The sequence below is a fragment of the Labrus mixtus genome, chromosome 5 (assembly GCF_963584025.1).
Source record: "Labrus mixtus chromosome 5, fLabMix1.1, whole genome shotgun sequence".
NCBI lineage: Eukaryota > Metazoa > Chordata > Actinopteri > Labriformes > Labridae > Labrus > Labrus mixtus.
In genome coordinates, this window is record NC_083616.1 from 1,691,854 (window position 1) to 1,711,922 (window position 20,069).

At 43.7% G+C, this 20,069-nt stretch overlaps 2 protein-coding genes across 2 annotated transcripts in view; both read right to left on the reverse strand.

Annotated features, from left to right (window-relative positions):
- The window catches only part of mxd1 (MAX dimerization protein 1), a 68,065-nt gene that overhangs the window by 28,380 nt on the left and 19,616 nt on the right, over window positions 1–20,069 (reverse strand). The gene's annotated exons all lie outside the window — the stretch shown is intronic.
- On the reverse strand, window positions 462–7,496 carry neff1 (neuronal intermediate filament family member 1). Its single transcript, XM_061037258.1, has 4 exons — window positions 6,627–7,496; window positions 4,090–4,410; window positions 3,875–3,999; window positions 462–2,411 (listed from the first exon to the last, which is right to left on the reverse strand). The coding sequence occupies exons 1-4, from the start codon at window positions 7,368–7,370 to the stop codon at window positions 2,033–2,035; spliced, it is 1,569 nt and encodes a 522-aa protein (XP_060893241.1). The 5' UTR covers window positions 7,371–7,496; the 3' UTR covers window positions 462–2,032.

The following is a 20,069-nucleotide window of genomic DNA, read 5'->3' on the forward strand; positions in this document are numbered from 1 at the left end:
GTCACTTTACATAGCATCCTCTTCAATAAGTGTACATGGGGGAATGGAGCATCAATCAATCCTTAGATTACAGTTCAGCAAATGTAATCTCAAGACACTTTACAAAAAGCTGGAGGTGCCAGTCCACTTCCTGACCACTGCCGAGGTGTCTTGAGCAAGGCACTTGGAGTGCTCACTGTGGGCAGCCCCCTCACTCTGAGACCTCTCCATTAATGCATGTCTATAGGATCCTGTTTGTGCATGTGTGTGTGTTTCAGACTATGTTTGTGTAGCATGTTCATTAAACAGAGTGTAAAAACCAAATTTCCCCTCGCGGGATTAATAAAGGATTAAGTATTATATAAAATGTAAAAATGTTTACCAAAATGTAAATTATTCTGAAGCTTTGTAAAAGTATTTCACACTTTGTTATTTTGGTTTGCACTTCCTGTCTCCTGACATTAATGACTCAGACATGACGGTTTGGTTAATAAATGTCTTTATTTGGCTTTGAGAGGAAATAATCACTACATTCAGTCACAGTTGTACAGAAGAGGTCTGAAAAGTGTCAGCGCTCCTCAGACTCCCCCAGAAACAAGTGAGATGCAGGTGAAGACATGTTTTTTATTTGAACTTTCAGTCATGGTTAAGGCAAGTTTTTTCTTTTTCTTTTTTTTTTTTTTTTTTTTAATTGAACACACAACAAGCAAAAACATCTATCCCATCCAGGAGAGATTCAAGCTCCGAGAGTCAGGCCATGCATTCATACCCGTTGGTTGATTCATTCGTCGTCTCGAGAGGAAAACGCTCAGGGGGGCGAGCGAGAAATGAAACACAGCAGTGACATGACAACCAATCAGGCCGGAGTGAGAGAAAGAGGGGGTGGGGACGGGGGGTAAAAATAGCCCTTATATGCGACTCTGTACACTACAGCCATGACCCCTGTTGGCCCCACCTGCCACTTATAGTTTGAGCTGAGGGCCGTCAGTGTCACCATCAGCTGCCTGACACCGACAGCCACGCGCTCACCGCCATCTTGTCTCCTTTATTCAGCGAAATTAAACAAAAACGAGGAGGAGGAGGAGGTCGGTTCTAAGGAAGTAGCAGAATTTCATCGACAAATGAATCAATCAAAGGGGAGGGGGCGGGGCGGGGGGAGGGGGGATATTTCATATTCCCCAAAAACAAATAAAAGGATATAGCGGCAATTTAAAACTCTACATTTTTCATTCACAAAAGATGCACGGAAAAGCGGCGGCACCCTCCGTGCACGTTTTCTACACACAGTGATTCAGAGCTCCGAGTAGCCGTTATTGCCGTGCGGTGACAGTGCGGGGACCTTTAATGGAAGGTGGTACATTTCATTTTGTCGTGGCGGAGATGAGATGAGTGGGGAGAGTGACAGAAAGGAGGAGGAGTCAGAGATTTGGCGGGCGGTGTGGAAAGCATTCACCTTACAGCTCGAATAGAAGCAGAATTTGTATTTTTCAGAAACGAGCTGGTGGAGGTTCAGTCTGCGATACGATCTTGGACCTGCGATACTCCCCCAACTTTTATATGTAAAATTAACAAATAGCACCGTAAAAGTTGGACCGGCTGTTACTCATGCTCCGCGATCTGTGCGTTTCTCTTTTGAGTTTGTGTGCTGATAATATAGTTTACTTTTCAACATTTCGATTGCTCTGAATGTTAATGTCGTCATCGTTGATGGCACATTCACTGGATGATCAGATGGAGGGGAAAAAAACGGAGTTGTGACATTGATGCTAACTTTCAACGAGCTCTGCAGAGGAAGAAGAAGAGGATTTACGTCCTTCCTTCTTCCCCATCTTTTTTCTGCTCCTTCTGCTGAGTAACAGAGCCAACAGAGACAGAAAAACACAAGATGTGTCTGGAGTGTGTGTGTGTGTGTGTGTGTGTGTGTGTGTGTGTGTGTGTGTGTGTGTGTGTGTGTGTGTGTGTGTGACAGAGAGGATGTGATCAGATCCACAGAGGTGATTGATGGGATGAGGGATGTGTTACTGATAATGCTGATGAAGATGACACAAGCTGTTTAGCTCTTGCTGGTCTTGCCGGCGGGGGTCTCCTTCTCCTTCTTCTTCTCGTCCTTCTCTTTCTCCTCCTTCACCTTCTCTTCCTCCTGGTCCTGCTCGTCTCCCTCGTCCTGGTCGTCTCCGTCCTCCTGGTCATCTCCCTCCTCCCCATTCTCTTCTCCCTCGTCTCCCTCCTCCTCATTCTCCTCTCCCTCCTCTTCCTCCTCTTCCTCGCCCTCCTCTTCCTCCTGCTCCTCCTCCTCCGGCTTGGCCTCGGACTTCCTGTAGGCTCCCAGGGAGTAGCTGCGGGACGACATGTAGGAGAAGCCGGGGTAGCCGGACTGGACCATGGCTCCGCTCACAGAGCTGAGGCGGCACTCCTCACCTTCCAGCAGCTTCCTGCACAGACAGAGAGGGAGACAGACAGAGGACACAAGATGATGTCACCTCCAGTCGGGTTCTGTTTCTATAATTATGTCAGCATATCTCTCCTGGGGGATCGAATGTCTCCAGAGCGTCTGAGGTCACATGATCAGAGATGCTGAGTAATATTATCTGCAGGTTTCATATAGTTGCAAGAAATGATCAGTTACCAATAAAGAGTGATTGGACTGTTATTACCAGCTGCCTTTACCTTTAATTCATGACTTTATTGTGTTTATGAGGTCCCTGATCACAATCAGGTAATAAGTTCTGTGCATCTTAAAAACCAGACGACCTTTCTAAAAATCCTTCGACTAAAACAGACTGTGGGTAAATGTTTAATTTATAATCTACTGAAGTGTTAACAAGACTTTTAAAGAACAGAAGTTTGACATGACATCTACCAAATAAAACTTAAAGGAAGACTGTGCGACATGTTCCACATAAATGAATCATAAATCCAGTGTATCCTGTGTAAATGTGTCTCTGAGTCATGACTGTCTACAATGAGGGAGAAGCTCGAGTCCCGCTGGCTGTGTTGTTGTCAGAGCTGTGTTTACATGGACGGGACGGCCGGCTCCTCCCCTTGTGTATAAAAGCTGTTTTAGTCAAGAACTAGAGAGAAGAAGAAGAACATACTCACTGATTATTTAGATGTTAGTAAGAGTTTTTAGATCACGCTCATTCTGTGTCAGTTTACATGCAGCGTGAAGCTATGAGCTAACTAAAGAGCGCTAACATTAGCATGCTAACACAACAATGCAGCTCGAGACAAGGACAATTTTGTCCACCGCTTGCACCAAACTCCTTTGTGTGAACACAAAGGGAGGGGCTGGAGGAGAGCGGAGGCTTCAGTATGGAGGAGGTGTGGCCAAACAGCATTTTTTTATGTTTAATGCTGGTGCTCAAGGGCGACATCTACTGGATCAAAAAAGTCTTTTAAAGACTTTTTTAAAACTTCCTTTAAGTTGCAACATTTCCCATGATGATTCTGGCAAATTAATTTAATTCATAGTTAAAATAATATTTTCATCAATTTTATTTAAGTAAAAGTTTGAATCTAATTTCTGTTTTATTCTACTGATGAGGTCTCGTGTGGGTGAAAGCTGAACATGCAGCGCTGCAGGTGGAGTGCTCACTTTCAGTCAGAGAAACATGTAGATACTGTAAGGCTTTCACACATGCAGAAAACTCCTAAAAAAACGATTTTCTTCCAGCCTCCTCGTATTTATTCTACAGAAAGTCAGAGTGAGCTGATGTGAGAACGCAGCAGGATTTAATCAGGAGAATTCACCTGGAGCCAGTGGGAGGGGGTGGTGACCTTTATTCCCTGTGATCATTATGATTCTGGACATTAAACTTTTAAAGACCCTAAACATGGGCACATGGACCAGTCTCCTAATCTAGTATTTGCTGCATTGTTTTTTTATGTGGCCCACCTGTAGGCAGCGATCTCGATGTCCAGCGCCATCTTGACATTCAACAGGTCCTGGTATTCACGGAGGTGACGGGACATTTCTCCTTTGGTGCTGCGGAGAGCCCCCTCCAGCTGCTGGATGGTATCCTGTGAACACATGAAAACCCTGTGGTCAGAGGCACTGAGACTGATTTAATAAATAGAACTTGATTAAATCATAAAACAACATTCACACACCTGCATCTCTCCCATTTCATTGTTATGGCGATCCTCCATCTCGGCGATCTGCCTCTCCAGAGCCTCGTTGTGGCCCCTGAGGGACTCGATCTCCAGGGTGCGGGACTGCACCTGCCTGCGGTACTCGCTCAGCTCCTCCTTGGAGTGCTTGACGGCGTCCTGATTGCGGGCGGCCGCCTCAGTCACGCTGGCAAACTTGGAGCGGTACCAGTCCTCGGCCTGGGCCTGGTTCCTGGCGGACAGGTTCTCATACTGAGCCCGGATGTCCTTCAGGGCTGCAGTCAGGTCCGGTTTACTTACTGTGTCCATCTCCACAGACACCTGGATGTAGCAGAGGGGGGCGACAGAAGAGTGTATTTAAATATAATATTTTTAAAACTGTTTTAGACAAATTAGTTAACTCTGCAAAAAAATGCAGTTTAAAACTTAAAGGAGCAGTATGTAACTCTGACCCCTAGTGTTTAAAATGGGTACTGCAGTTCAAATTCTAAAAATTATAGAGAGCTGTCCCCCCCCCCCCAGAGTCGATGCTCACGCAGGTCACCATGTGGTGGACTCTGAAGCTTCAGTGTTTATCCAGCTCTGTATGGGTCTGTAAACCTTTCTGTGTTCTAACCTCTCTCCATTTTTCAAAAAGCATCTCCAACATTGATCCTAGTTTGAGCACGTTTCTGCTCGTGGAGCTTATTAGAAACATGCAGAGGCTTTTTAGGTCGAGTACAATCACTTCTATCTGAATCACTTCTCTTGCTGCTTCCATCACTGCAACACCTGTTGACCTGATTACTGCTCTCATATCTGACAAGGGGCGTCCAAAACAGCCGTGGGGGGGTGTCTTAAAAAAGACCTTCTCTGGTCCAAACAAATCCAGAGCATTCAGGAGCAGAATCTAAAGTTAGAAGGAGGACATACTGGCTGCTGCATTGTTGTCAGAGAAGACAGCACTTCAACATATTTCTGTGTTTTAAAAGAATACTCACTACTTTGCAGCATGCAATATGATGACCCTTGATTTATAAGAGAGAACTTTGTGTGTAGAATTCAAAGAGCCTGAATATCTTTGTGCATCTCTGTTGAGCAGCTGACTGTATTTATGACTTTTCTTTTAACAGCAGCTTCTCCAACACTCTGCAATTGGATGACAGAAATCAGCAATGTTGTTGGAATCTCCTTAACAAATCCTATAATTGAACTATTTGAAATTGTCTTAGTTGTTAAAATCTATTTTTTAATGCACGTGCAGCACAGTTTCTTTCTGCTGGTGGTGACACATACATATATGTATATGGTGAGCTGAGTTGCAGTCCTGGTGAGGTGGACTGCTGCAGGACTGATGAATCGACTGCTGACTCAGGCTTCTCTGCTGCATGGTGAAAGCTGTGCTTGTCAATAGCTTACATTGCAATCCTATTCCCTCCAGAGAGGAGGAGGAGGAGGAAACCCTGGAGAGATCTACCCAGCAACCATCAGCCCTCTCTGCATGGCTTAGCCCCACACCACCATCAATAAATTGATTTCTGCACCAAAGTTGCTGTAAAAAAAAGTTGCTGTTGTCTTCTCTTTTCCTCTTCTCTGCTCTCCTCAGAGAAATATATTTGTACACGAATCGATGTTATTGATCATTTTAAACTTTAAGCATGTCCAACTAAAAGAGTCTCATCATCATCAACAACAACAAAAACACAATAGGTGGTGCACCTCACAGGGTTGATGTTACATGCTCCCCCTTGGGAAGACCACACCCCTGGATTATGCGATATTTCTGCGCGCACCCCCCCCCCGCCTCCTCTCCTTACCTCCTTGGATGAAAACACCAACAGTACCCCCCCCCCCTCAATAAAACTTTGGCTTTCTAACAGCGGGGTCTGCCAAAGTCTATAATGACCTTGTTTGATTATTTACATGAAACTCTCATTATTTCACCGCAGAGAAAAACAATGTAATGATGCTCTCTATAAGAAAACAGTATGAACGACCGGCAGCACTTCATGCACTTTCAAAGTTCACATGGGGGGGGGGGGGGGGGGGTGACGGAGCTTCGCGGGACTCTGCGGGCACACTTGAGACCCCTAAAAATGAATTTGCGGAGGAGGAGGAGGAGGAGGAGGGAGAGGGACAGCGCTCGGTGCTGAAACGGAACTGCAGTGTCATTAATTATCCAACTGCGCAGTTTCTCAGTTGAGGAGGACAGAGTATGTCGTGCTCACAGGAAAAACACTTAGTGTAGCCAAATAAAATGATTCACCCTGAGGTGACTAAAGGTTATTTGATTTATGGAATACCAATTATAACCGGCAGCTACACTAAACTGTTTTTTAACTGCGTAGGCTTTCTTAACCAATGGGGGGGGGGGGGGCAGTGAATGGCCTCACGGGGTCAAAGTTTAGTTAAGTCAGAAAAAATAGCTACTTATGATGTATGGACGTGACAAAAACACTGAAGGACGTAAGGATAAGAGTGTATGAGGCGGGACGACTTTTAAAGTAGTGATTAATAATAAATCTGAGCAGGTCACCACGACACGGAGGGAGGAGTACCTGAGTGGCCTGCAAAGACGCCTGCATCTCCTGCAGCTCCTCTTCGTGAACTTTCCTGAGGAAGGCGATCTCGTCCAGCAGCGCCTCAACTTTCTTCTCCAGCTCGAGGCGCGCCAGGGTGGCGTCGTCCACGTCCTTCCGGTATCCCTTCAGAGTGTTCTCCGCCTCCTCTCGCAGCCTGCTCTCCTCCTCCAGCTTCTCCCTCACGCCCTCCAGCGTGTCGTTCATCTGCACGCAGTCCACGTGCATCTGGCTCTTCTCGTGGGTCAGCTCCTCCACGCGGGCCCGCAGCTCGCGGATCTCCTGCTCGTAGAGCTCGTGCAGGCGCGAGGGCTCGTTGTTGCGCTGGCGCAGCATCGTGACCTCCGCCTCCAGGACTTTGTTCTGCTGCTCCAAGTTGTGCACCTTCTCGATGAAGGACACGAAGCGGTCGTTGAGGCCCTGCAGCTGCTCCTTCTCGTTGGTGCGGATGATCTTGAGCTCGTTGGTGACCGCGGTGGACTGGGTCAGGTCCATCGAGTCCTGCATGGAGGAGAAGACGCGGCCGGGTGCCGCGGACCTGCGGTAGGTGGCGGAGGACATCACGGAGGGTGAACCGTAGGTGCGGTGGCTGCTGCGGTATCCCGCGGGGTGCAGGCGGGACGGGCTGCTGCTGCTGCCCATACCGACGCGGCCGGACCGGGGGGCATCTCCGAAGATCTTCCTGTAGGAGCTGCTGCTGTAAATGTCGCTGGAGTAACTCATGTTTCCTTCACTTTGGTATCCGGTCCTGGTGCTCTGTACGGGAGAGAGAGAGAGAGAGAGAGAGAGTGAGGGTGAGGGTGTGTGTGAGAGAGAGAGAGAGAAAGTGAGATGCGAGTGAAGTCTGGCCAGGACAGGTGCTTTTATAGTGAAGGAGGGCGCGCATCATTTGACGCAAGGACAGCAGAAGAAGAGGGGAAACCTGCAAGCTTTTGCAGAAAGCCTCCGCCCTCTGGGGAGACACGAAATCACTCATGCAGCTCCTCGCTCCTGCCTTGTAGCTCAGGCATCAACACACACAGCAGCCCTGAATGAACACGTTGTGTAACGCGCTTTTTAACCAGCATATATTGAACTTTTCATTAAGTTACACACTCACGTCCTCCTTTCATATGCAAACAAAGACACTTGACAATAAAATCACACGTGTAATCTCATTTCCCCCTGTATGTTCTCCCTCAGGACTGTCTCATGTTACACCCCCCCCCCCCCCCCCCCCCCCCCCCCCCCCCAGTCCATACTGTCCACTGTCATTGCAGTTTTTTCTTTGCTGTCCCAGCAGAAAGCCAGAACAGGGATCGATGTATAGAGCTGTGCGCCGGGAGTGTTGTTGTGGTGCTGCAGTCTCTGCATCCAGCCACACTCATCCTCCCGACCTCCGCAATATCGGAATACAGGATGAGGCTGATTAAAGATGTCCGATTCACATCATCATCAGTCTCATCTGCAAGCCCCGAGAAGTGGGAAACGCGAGTGATGGATAGTAGTCAGTTAGAGATATGATCCTCTGTCCTGTTGGACTTCATCCTATGAGATCACAACTTAAATTTAGACGAAATTAAACAATGTGAAGTTATGTCCTAAACGGAAACACACTACTACTGCAGCAGCAGCAGCAGCAGCACGGGAAACACGTAACTTAAAATGTGTGTAAAGCCCGGGTAAACAACAAAGGATTCAAATGTATCTTTTATATTACATGTAAACCTCTGAGATGAAAACAATAACTGTGGTCCTTGGTGAGCTGTGAGCATTCAGTATTCAGTCTCTGTAGGTCACATAAAGACCTGTGTGTGGCCTCTGTGTGTGTGTGTGTGTGTGTGTGTGTGCGTGTGTGTGTGTGTGTGTGTGTGTGTGCGTGTGTGTGTGCGTGTGTGTGCGTGTGTGTGTGTGTGTGTGTGCGTGTGTGTGTGTGTGTGTGTGCGTGTGTGTGTGTGTGTGTGTGCGTGTGTGTGTGTGTGTGTGTGTGTGTGTGTGTGTGCTGCGCAGAGCTGCTGTCGCTGGCCTTGGTGCTGATCCCGACTGGAGGCGTGCAGGAGAGGGACAACGCCCCTGCGAAGGAGAGAGCAGCCACCCACCCACCCACAGGACTGCAGCCCCCACCACCTCTCCCTACAGCAGCACACACAACAAGGCGCCTCGGTGCTCCTGTTTACACCGCGTGTGTGGAAAACAGCCCAAGATAACACACCCACTGCCAAGTCAACCTGCAGCATCACCTCACACCCGTTCTGATGCTAGTTTCACAACAGGATGCAAGTAATGGCTTTCATGCTGCTTCTCCCAAAACAACATAGTCCTGATGGTAACAGCAGTCACCTCATTATTCAGCCTTAAGGCCTGAAGTCACACACATGACTTTGACAGTGTTTGCATAGATAGATAGATGGACGGCCACTAGGGGGCGCTTCAGCATCAGTGGTCCCTCACACGTCCTGCAGACCTCAGCTGTTACTTTGCTGTTGTATCTCCTTCATGCATTTAAAATAAATTCTCAACTCATTAGCTTCACCCAGATAAAACTGTTCATGCGATCTTTTCCCGCCTGTGCCTTGCAGGACTTTTCTCTTCCCTCGAGGTGAGAATAATCAGTTTCATGGAGGTTTGGATTGAACTGTGTGACTGAACGGAGGGTGCACTAAGGGGCATGTCCAGACTTTTTATTTTTTTTGACTGGGGTGGACCAACTGGGGCTCTGACTCCTGCAGAGGGTGTCCTGAAGTGGGATGTGTGCACAAACACAAGCACACAAATAAAAATGAGTGATTTACTCTTTCTAACGTCAACAATCATATTATCTACTTTATAACACAAGATAATGGAAACATAAATATCCTGTTAGCTTAAATCTTTAATGACACAAAAAGAAGATGTTTGTACATCCATTATCTTTCACTGGTTTTCCAAAATGCATGCATATTCTGCACACTGTCTTACGTACAAAAAGACATTCATTGGTGATGTTTTGGTCTCGACAGTGTGCATAACTTTCCTATACTGCACCTATAACTCAAAATAGTTGTTTCAGCCTCTGACAAGGCAAACAGCCAATCACAGTTTAGGATTTTTGGGGTGTCACCTGAGGTGGCTTATGATTTGTCCCGAGGTCGAGGATGAAGCTCAGGGGCGACCGAGGCTTTTAAGTAGCAGCGCCAAAGCTCTCCACATGTTGGTCTGTCCCCCACACTGCCTGTTTTTAAAACATGGCTTTAAGCTCTGGTTGAGAGATTGCTCTTATTCTTTTTTTATTCCTTCATATTTGTCTGAACACTTTTACTTTTTCATGTCCTGTTGTTTTCACATCGCTCTGTGTTTATTGTGTCTTTATTATGTTTGATTTAAATGTGCTTTATGAACACATTTGGATCGGATACTAACAGGACAATATAAAGTTTGACTCGGACATAAAACAATGCATTCAAGTCCAGCCTGAGACTCTCATGTTCCTGTCAGCCCCAGAGGTCACTTGTTTAGTCAGACTCCAGGATGTTAAGCTGCAGGGCGTCACAAAGACAATATATACAAACACACCGCATACTGAAGGTTAACTCCTCCCACCTCCTGTTTCTGCTACAAGGTGAGGTGGTCAAACTTAACGGACAAAACACTTTTGAGTTTTTCACAACAAAAAAGTTATCACTGAATGCACACCTCTACAGTTAGTCTGCATGTTATGATATGTTATGTTATGTTATGTTATGATATGTTATGCGTGAGTGTGTGTGTTTGAGGGAGCTTGTTTTATCCCTGACCAAACTGACCATTTTGACCATCTGTGGTGCAAAAAGTTCCTCTTTTTTTTAAAGAGGGAGGAAGCCAGTGACTCAGCAGGAAAAGAAATGACTCGACTGTTATGTCTCTGGCTCAGCGTCAGCGTCCCAGACAAACCAGTAACAGGACACACCCCAAATGTTTTCATCTTATTCTTCTGAAAACATCACATCCCCATTACAGTTAATGTTCAATCTGTATTCAGTCAGACAATGTAAACACAAGTTATATAAAACTGCACCCTGAGCTGACTCTCAGGTCACAGCTTCAGTTTGCACTGATACTCAACTTTTATATTATGATTGAAATGACGAACTAGACCTTTGTTTGTATCCCTCAGCAGCCCCTTCAATGCCTTTTGCGTCCAGTTTGTGCAGCTGGTCTGTTTCAGAGGACACACTGCGGTGCATCCATTATCAGGCAGGGGGCGCTGTTACAGCAGCAGAGACAGAAAGCAGGGTTGTCAGGGTTTGTGGCGTTTTGCAAATGGAGGAACAAGTGTGATGATTAATGGAAACAGAGCCTCTGAAATAAATCTATCCTGTGTGTAAAAAAGGTCAAAAACACACAAAAAGGCTTTCAGTGCAAAGCACGTGGGCACTTCAGAGCCTTAGAGAGAGAGTCAGAAGAGAGCCGGTGCATGGAGCAGCAGTTCATGAAAACAGACACTTTTTTATAACTTTAGCTATTGTGAACAAACTTTAGTAGATACATAGATTAAATATACAAACCCCAAAAAGGGCATAATATGGGCCCTTTAATAAGTCAATAACTTCCTGTTTTTGTCTTGAAACAGATTTTTATTTATTGAATGTCATAGTATTATTAAAATGTAATGAGCGAGACTGTGATATAATATTTCATTTTGTCACATTTACAATAAATAGGACCTTCTCTCACATCCTAAAAGCTGACATGCCAACCACTTGAACTGCACAAGTAAAGCTTTTATTGATCAGAAGATTAGAAAGTTAAGAAGAGTAGAAACTGTCAAGAAGAACAACATAGCTAAAGAAATACAGTTTTGTAAGAAATACATTTGTTCTAAACTGAGAGAACATTTTGGGCTGTTTTCTCCTCATTCTCTCTTCCTCCATGGAGCTCAATGTCAAAATGTTGTCCACATTCATACTGTCTATATGTTGGTGTCAGCGTTGGCAACTCTGCACCAGTTCACAGTGGTATAAAGCTTGCCAATGGACTCTTTTCTCAAGAAAACATACAGAATTAAGTCTGCAAGAGGACTCAGCTTAAAAAACATGTCAGATAAGACATCCAGAGTGTGGTCAAATATGTTCATGTTCCTGAGAAGAGCGAAGATCATGCTGGGCAGGAACAGCAGCGTGTAAATGAGCAAGACAATCAGTTGTAAACATGTTCTCATCCTTCTTCTGCCCAGCTGTTGCAGTAAGAAACATATATGTATTTTTCATCCATCTCTCATCGTAGTTGACACACTGGTATATCTGCAGACATGCAGCTATACTTTTTTAAAATCTCTTTTCTGGTGACAACATTCAATTATAATAAAGTTCAAAATCCGGAGGTGCATGTAGTAAAATGGTTAGTGCGTGTGTCCAATGAACAGAGGCTGTTGTCCTCCAGGCGGGCAGCACGGGTTCGAATCCGACCTGCGGCTGCTTCCCATCATGTCGTTCCCCACTCTCTCTCTCCCTGATTTCTGACTCTGTCCAATCTCTAAAAGATAAAGGCATGAAAATCCCCAAAATAATCTTTAAATGACAAACAACACTAATGTGATCTTCATGTGCTATAAAAAAGATTGTGATGAAGGTTAGCCTACTGTTTGCTATTAGGCCAGTTCATTTTAGCATGTAAGCAGACAAAAATCTGCTTTATTCTTGTAGTAGCATTAAATACAAAGAACAGCTGGAGCTTATAATAATAGCATTAGTTTCACTGGTTGTCAGTCATAAACCAAATTGGACAATTGACCTGATGATGAGGCTAAATTTAAAAAACATGGGATCACAAAAGTTTTTAGATTCAGCCTCTGCCCAGCATGAATGTTTGTACTGTATTTTATGGTTGCTGCACACAGTAGCTAATGAGTAATCCCACAGAACAGAAGAAGTTGATCAATTGATATCGTTTAAGGAAAAGGAACACAAATATTTATACAATGTTTCCATTTCCTTGATATTTTTTTCTTTAAAAAACGTGGGCTCAATAATTAAGTTTAAGAGCAACTGCAAAACTAATCTCCATTTTTCTCCATAACACTATGTACTAACAATTATCTATTAAATCATTTCTAAATTAATTGTACAAGTCTTTATGACACACCCAATTCAACTGAATCCTTGCCCCTGAGCCTGATCCATATGGAGGGGCAGCAGATAAGAGGATGATTCATTGGTCAGTACTGCTGAATACGTTTAACATGGGGCTTTCATCATGGAGACTTTACTTGAGTCAAGATCATTTTCACAGATATGAATCGAACCTCAGGAAAGCACCAGATCTTTGATTTCCTCAAGTCAAATACAAGTTAAATAACACTGAGTCAAAGTCAAAAAATGTAGTTTTTTTGTTCATTATTTCAGATTTTCTCAGTTGATGAAATGTTTTAATGTTTATATTTTGAATTTCAGCCAAACACAGTGTTACCTTCAGTTAAGCAACAACCATAGCCAATCAAACATAGCGTCTCTCAACTGTTTTTTCAGACATATCAAATATCACAGTCTGTTAATTAAAGTAAATAAAAGGGTCTTGAATAATCCTCCGCTGCCCTGATTCTGCATCTGATTCATCGATGTCATTAGATCATTTAACTCTAACTCGCAGGGAGAGTTTCAAAGATAACCACAAAACTCTTCTTCACACCTCAGCTGTTTCACCTCATTTCCTGGAAAATTAAAACATTTCTAGAAATACATCTCAGTGGGTTTGAAGGAAAGGAAACAATGTGTGATTATATTAAGAGAAAAAAATATTAATCATTTGAATCTGTTAATATACGACAGAGGATTAGGGCCACGTTAAAAAAAGAAAAAATTACGAGTTTGAGACCAGCCTGTGTGAAACTGATGAAAGGAGAACCCTTAAAGCCTTTAAAGAATAAAAGAATAAAGTCTTTATTTAGTCTATATCAGAAGAGCAGCAGCAGCCTGTTCTCAAATGACAAACATGGAGCATCTTGTTACACTTTAGTAAAGATTTCATTAATAATGAAATAGTCTACTTCCTTGTGTAGTCGGTAAAAAACAGTTCAAGTTTTCACTTCAACTTGTAAGAACTTGTTTATCTGTAAAATGATGAACAGGACACAAACTGTCTCTGCACATGAGACACTTTAACAAGGCAGACAGATAACAGACACAAATAGTTGTGTTGTTTATTTATGCAGATATGAAACTACACATGCTTTTGGCACATCATCATCTTCACATTGTCTTTAAAATATCAGGACCCTGAAAAGATACTGAAGAAACTGAAGAAAGAACCACACTGACTGAGGATGTTGTGTCTGAAGATGAAAAGACTTTAAGAGTTCTACTTTCATAATTTTCGCACAGGCTGGTCTCGAACCCATTCATTTACGACTTTAATCTCGTAAATTTAAGAGTTTAATCTAGAAATCTTACATTTTTTACGTGGCCCTAATCCTCCGTCGTAGTTAATAAACTCAGAGTTTATTTGCAAATAACTTTTAAGAGATTTATTTCAAACACATTTTTTGGTCTTTTTTTTACTCAGACACATACTTGTGATTTTAAGAAATAACAGAGTAACCACCCCCACCAAACAAATAAAAATATATCATCAGGTTCATATTTATTCTCAGGACTGTTTGCACTTCCATTTCTTTTCAATTGTATTTGTAATAAGACCACAACACTGACATTTTAAAGTTACCAGATCTCACCTGAATGAAGTCCCAGCACCAATGTCTGATGTTTCTCTGCAGCCGAACTGTCTAAAGTGATTCAGATAAGTAATGGCACACACTTGGTCACTGATAATATAACACACCTCTTCTCCTTGTGTGGAGGCCATAGTAATGTCAAGCATGTTTATGGACACTGGCAGTCCCCATTCTCATGTTTATTTTTGATATTTGTATATTAACTTGTTCAATCATTATGCTATTGTTACATGGCCGGCAGCCTGAGACCTCACTCCCTTTTTGATTTGTTCCCCTGTAGGTAATCACCTAATGAACATCACCTGCTTCACCCAGCCACTGTATGATCAGCAGCTGAGAGGCTCCATATAAGAACACACCAGCTCTGCAGTGGGAGCTCTCTGTCAGTCTTGCTGTGGATCATTGTGTTGAAAGCTTTGTGGTGAGGTTGGACAGGGTAAATTGGGGTTCCCCTACATTTGATACACATACATAGTTGACTTTGTTAGAAACACTAGGTAAGTCTGGTTTGTGCCACCTATGTAGTTTTCTCTTTGAATATTTTTAAAGAAGGAAGTTAGGTTTGTGTTCGGATTTCTTTTTCATGAGATTAGAGACTAGTTGGGTCCATTTTTGTTTCGTTGAGTTTATTTATTTGGCACAACCACTTTGTCCAATCCTCACCCCCACCCTGTTCATTAAATTCAGTTTCTGTTTTTGTAAAATAAAACTTTTCTTATTGATTGCAACGATTCGTAGGGAACAGTACTGGTGGGCGGCCGACCGAACACTGAGAGCAGATCAGGAGGGTGGCCGGGAGGCAGAACAGACGTCGACACGGGACCAGTGACAGGCCGGGCCTCCCAAGGAAACACAGGAGTAGGCGGAGTCAGCAGGACCTTCGCTGAGGGTGCAGGAGTCAGGAGCAAGATCTCCGACGAGGGCGGCGGATTCAGCAGGGCCTCAGACGGAGACACAGGAGTCTGCAGATTCTCCCATGGAGACACAGGAGGCTGCAGGACCGCCGAGGGGGAACAAGGAGTCGACCGGACCACCGAGGGGGAACCAGGAGTCAGATGGACCGCTGATGGAGACCCAGGATGAACATCCCACTCAGAAACAGGGGCCTGGAGTCTCTCATCAGGCACAGGAACAGGGGGCAGACGGCGCTCTGCTGGAACAGGAACAGGGGGCAGACGGCGTTCTGCTGGAACAGGAACAGGGGGCAGACGGCGTTCTGCCGGAACAGGAACAGGGGGCAGACGGCGTTCTGCTGGAACAGGAACAGGGGGCAGACGGCGTTCTGCCGGAACAGGAACAGGGGGCAGACGGCGCTCTGCCGGAACAGGAACAGGGGGCAGACAGCACTCTGCTGGAACAGGAACAGGGGGCAGACAGCACTCTGCTGGAACAGGAACAGGGGGCAGACGGCGCTCTGCTGGAACACAGGGAGGCTCTGGCTCTGAGGCACAGGGATGCTGAAGCCTAGGCTGAGGACTGGGCGGAGACAGAGACTCTGAGGTGCTGGGCAGTGGAGAAAGGAAAGGGCGAGTGGTTTCCAGTCTTCCAGACTTGTCTGGCCTCCACGAGTCCCAGGAAAAATGGAGAAAAAAAGGAGACTGCTCTCACTGTTTGCCTATGGACACACACATAGAGTCTGTTTGCTGCCAGGAATTTACAAGATTTGAATTCCTTCTGGAAGAAATCTCAGAATCAGTTGAGGAAACGGCCGTATGTGTTGAAGTAAATATGTCTGTAAATAGAGCATCTTAGTGGGAGTGGCCTGCGGTGCTGTGCATTCTGGGAGTTGTTGTTGAGAAACTCATTTGTTCCTGCTGCCATCACCTTTTTAAACAACTGACTGTGTTGCTTCTGTTTCCATCTGTCTCTTAACTACTCTATTTATTTATTGTCCTGTTGGGCCACGCAGGCTTAAGACAGGCAAACAATGGACTTGGGCCTGCATCTCTGTGAGAAGCCTCATTTGAGTTATTCACTGAAATCACAAAGAGACCTAAAGGACTCTTACTCCCAGAATCCCCTGCAATACTTCACACCTACGTGTGAAGAAGGGGGGGGGGGCCGGAACCTCTCTCTTCTCATTGGACGGGACCTAAGTTAGACCCCCCATGAAGCAGGCCTTTTTACAGTCTCAGAGCATTATAGGACTCTGCAAACGGCTGACATTGTTGTGGTTAGCCTCTCTCTAGGTTTTGTTACTTTGCATTTGTTTATTGGTGTGAGAAGCTTGACCGGTGATGAAGTCCGGGTTTATGACCGTGGTTCGAGATGGTCTAATGAATGTAAAATCCACTTTGTTACAGTATCTGAGCTTTATAAGACTCTGCTAACTTCCCGGCTAACACAGCTGTTGTTATCCTCTTTCTACTCTCTCATCCACCTCTGTGTAAAACTGCTTTGTTACGTGATGATTTTTTATTTATGTAGTAAGCCAGACCATTGCTAAAGTACTGATAACTGCTCTAAACAGCTCGGCCAGTGTTCAAGTGGTGTTGTTTAATCAAAGCACTGACTGCAAAAGAACGGGTTAACCCATATATTTATATATAGGCTATTCAATAACACAAGAAACGTAAAGATGTGTGCAGCAGGCACTTTGTATTGAAAGATGTGTGGTCTAAATATTTATCTATTGTCAGTGCATTTCTGAATCATGTTAGATTGCCATGCTAAATTTGTTATTTTTCTGTCTCTTTTTTCAGAGTACATCACAGCAGATTACACAGACAACAAGCTCCATTATCCCAACGAGTGTACCAAGGTTCCATCTCATATTATCACAGGCAGCGGATTCATTCTCCTGATGAAAGAAGATACTGATTAAAAATGAAATAGTGTTCAATAAGAAGGAAAATAATGACAGAGGACATTATTGCATGAGATATTGATCCAACAAACACGTGATTATCACCTGAGCAAAGTAAGTAAGTCTATGATGTCATTGATACTTACAATTGCTCATTGAATTTTTAATCACATCAAGGAGGTGATATACAATGCAGAACAAGGTGAGTCGCTGCAATAAACAACGTACAGTACTAATTTAAACACAAAATGTATTGAACAGAACACATTTGTGGCCAATAATCATATTGTAATCAAGCCAAACTTGGTGAAGCCACGAGTAAGATATATATTTTTGGATTAGGGAAATATGCTGGTAGCTCCAGTCAGTGAAATTGGAAGAGGCTAACGTATTTTTCAACACAGTAACAGAGAGAGTTTTTCTGATAAAAAGACTTGATACAAACATAAGGTGTGTGTTACTGTTGCTATGTTCTTGTTGTTAGTTATCATGGTATTCTGCAGCACACAGTGTTTGCTTCGGTAAGCATTTAGCTGCAGTTTCCAGACTTGGCATATACATAAACAATGCAATGAAGTTATTGCGTTAGCTACTGATTAGCATATATTCAACACATATTACATCTGAAAAGGCTGCAAAATAAATACCTACAAGTATGTACCTACAAGTCACATCTAGTCTGGATTCTTGGAGTGGCACAGAGGATGAGTCCAGGCCGCAGTGCGCGGTGTGTGGTCGATATTAAATAATGTGCATATCAACAATAAAATGTTGCCTGTGTTATCTGTATATGTAGGTAAATAGCCCTACGCTGTGACTGTATTTCAATGCTGGTCATAATGGTGGTACGTGGTGAGCTGAATATTTTCTGTGGTGGTTACTCATTGTAAAAAGTTAAAGAACCACAGGATTCAATTATCACTAAAGCTGAGGTCAGTGTGAACTACATGTCAGCAGAGAGAATACAGAAGGAGCTTAAACTCAGATGCTGCCTGCAAACATTAAAAGGAACAAATGAGAATAAGAGTTAGAAAAAGAAAGGAGGACGCGGCTTTATTAATGAGAAGAAGGGGATCAAAGATTTGTCTTTAAGGCGCTTTTGGTCGTGAACTTACAAGGACTACAGCGGAGAGAGAGAGGAGAGAACACGAGGTGAGATGGATTAAAATGTCTTTACTTCTGATTCTGGTGTTTGAGTCAACGGGTTAGCATACATCTAAACAACAAAAACAAACAAACCTCAGATGAAGCTGCTGTGAACAGTTTTTAGCGGGTTAGGAGTCTGAGATTTCTGGGGTCAGTCGAGGTGAGAGGACTCACGAATGGACATTGAATATGAATGACATATTTGATGCTAAAAAGGAGCAGATTTAATGTCATGATCGATGGTGTAAAGCGCGCTGAACTGCTCTTTTGTATCCCCACTATCTAGTCTTTATGCTAAGCTAATAGGTTGCTAACTTAAGCTTAATAAGAGTGGATTCTTTCCAACTCTCTGCAGGAACAATATCCTCCACATGGTATTTTTTTAAAGTGCTATAAATAGCATCTGTTGGCAGGAAGTTGAAGACATGCAAAGTGTGTTACTCTACATGCTGTGAAACAAACTACAGAGGGCGAGGGACGGAATACAGTTTGTTTACGCTCTCCTGGGATTGAAACACAGTGAGTGACCTGTCAGCAGCTACTCTAACAACTCTCATTCTTCTCCTGTTCAAACCACTCAAAGCCACACACTCTCACTGTGGTTTCATTCGATAGACTCGTAAACCTCGAGGTAGGTACCATGTAGACTATATTAAAGGAGCAGTATGTAACTCTGACACCTAGTGGTTAAAATAGGTACTGCAGTCTAAATTCTAAACATTGTAGAGAGATGTCTCCCCCCCTCCCTCCTCTCTAGAGTCGATGCTCACGCAGGTCACCATGTGGTGGACACTGAAGCTTCAGTGTTTATCCAGCTCTGTATGGGTCTGTAAACCTTTCTGTGTTCTAACCTCTCTCCATTTTTCAAAAGCATCTCCAATATTGATCCTAGTTTGAGCACGTTTCTGCTCGTGGAGCTTATTAGAAACATGCAGAGGCTTTTTAGGTCGGGTACAATCACTTCTATCTGAACCACTTCTCTTGCTGCTTCCATCGCTGCAACACCTGTTGGTTTGACCTGATAACTAGGGTTGGGTATCGGTTGGGTTTTATTCGATACCGGTGCCTATTCGGTACTTTTTAAACGGTTCCGGTGCTTAAACGGTTCTTGAACCAGTACTTAAAAAAATTAAAACGCACACACTTTGGAAAAAAAACAATACCCTTTTATTTCCAGGGCCAAATTGAACACAATATTAACATAAATCTTTAAACAATATAAATACAAGTAACATATGGTAATAATAAATAAACCAATATCAAATAAAATTCACATTTACATAATATCAAATCAAACAATACTGTATCTAACAATATAATAATACTGGAGATTAATATGGAGATTACTACCAATTTAATCTAATCTCCATTTTAAAGAGTCCTAATGACCTGAACTGAACAATACAACACCCTAAATATTAAAATAGATACAAATATAAAATGAAATAGAGTATTGCATGTTTAAAGAAGCTTTTGTGACAGGTGAGGACACTTTACAGCGGTCTCGACAGTTTTTCTGGAGGAATATCACCATATTGGCTTTTTCTGTCAGTATGCGGCATCTTTCCTGACTTATAGCATGCCCAGCACACGAGAAAACCCTCTCAGAGGGGGTTAAAGAGGCCTGGACACACAAGTACATATCTGAGAGTACAGACAAATTAGGGAGGGTATCCTTCTTACCTATAGTGCATATGAGAAAAGATGAGTAATTAGTACACTGTCTCTGACACACATGCAGTAAAATACCTGTGCTGCTGGTCTCATATCTGGTAAACTGAGGGGCGTCCAAAACGGCCGTGTAGGG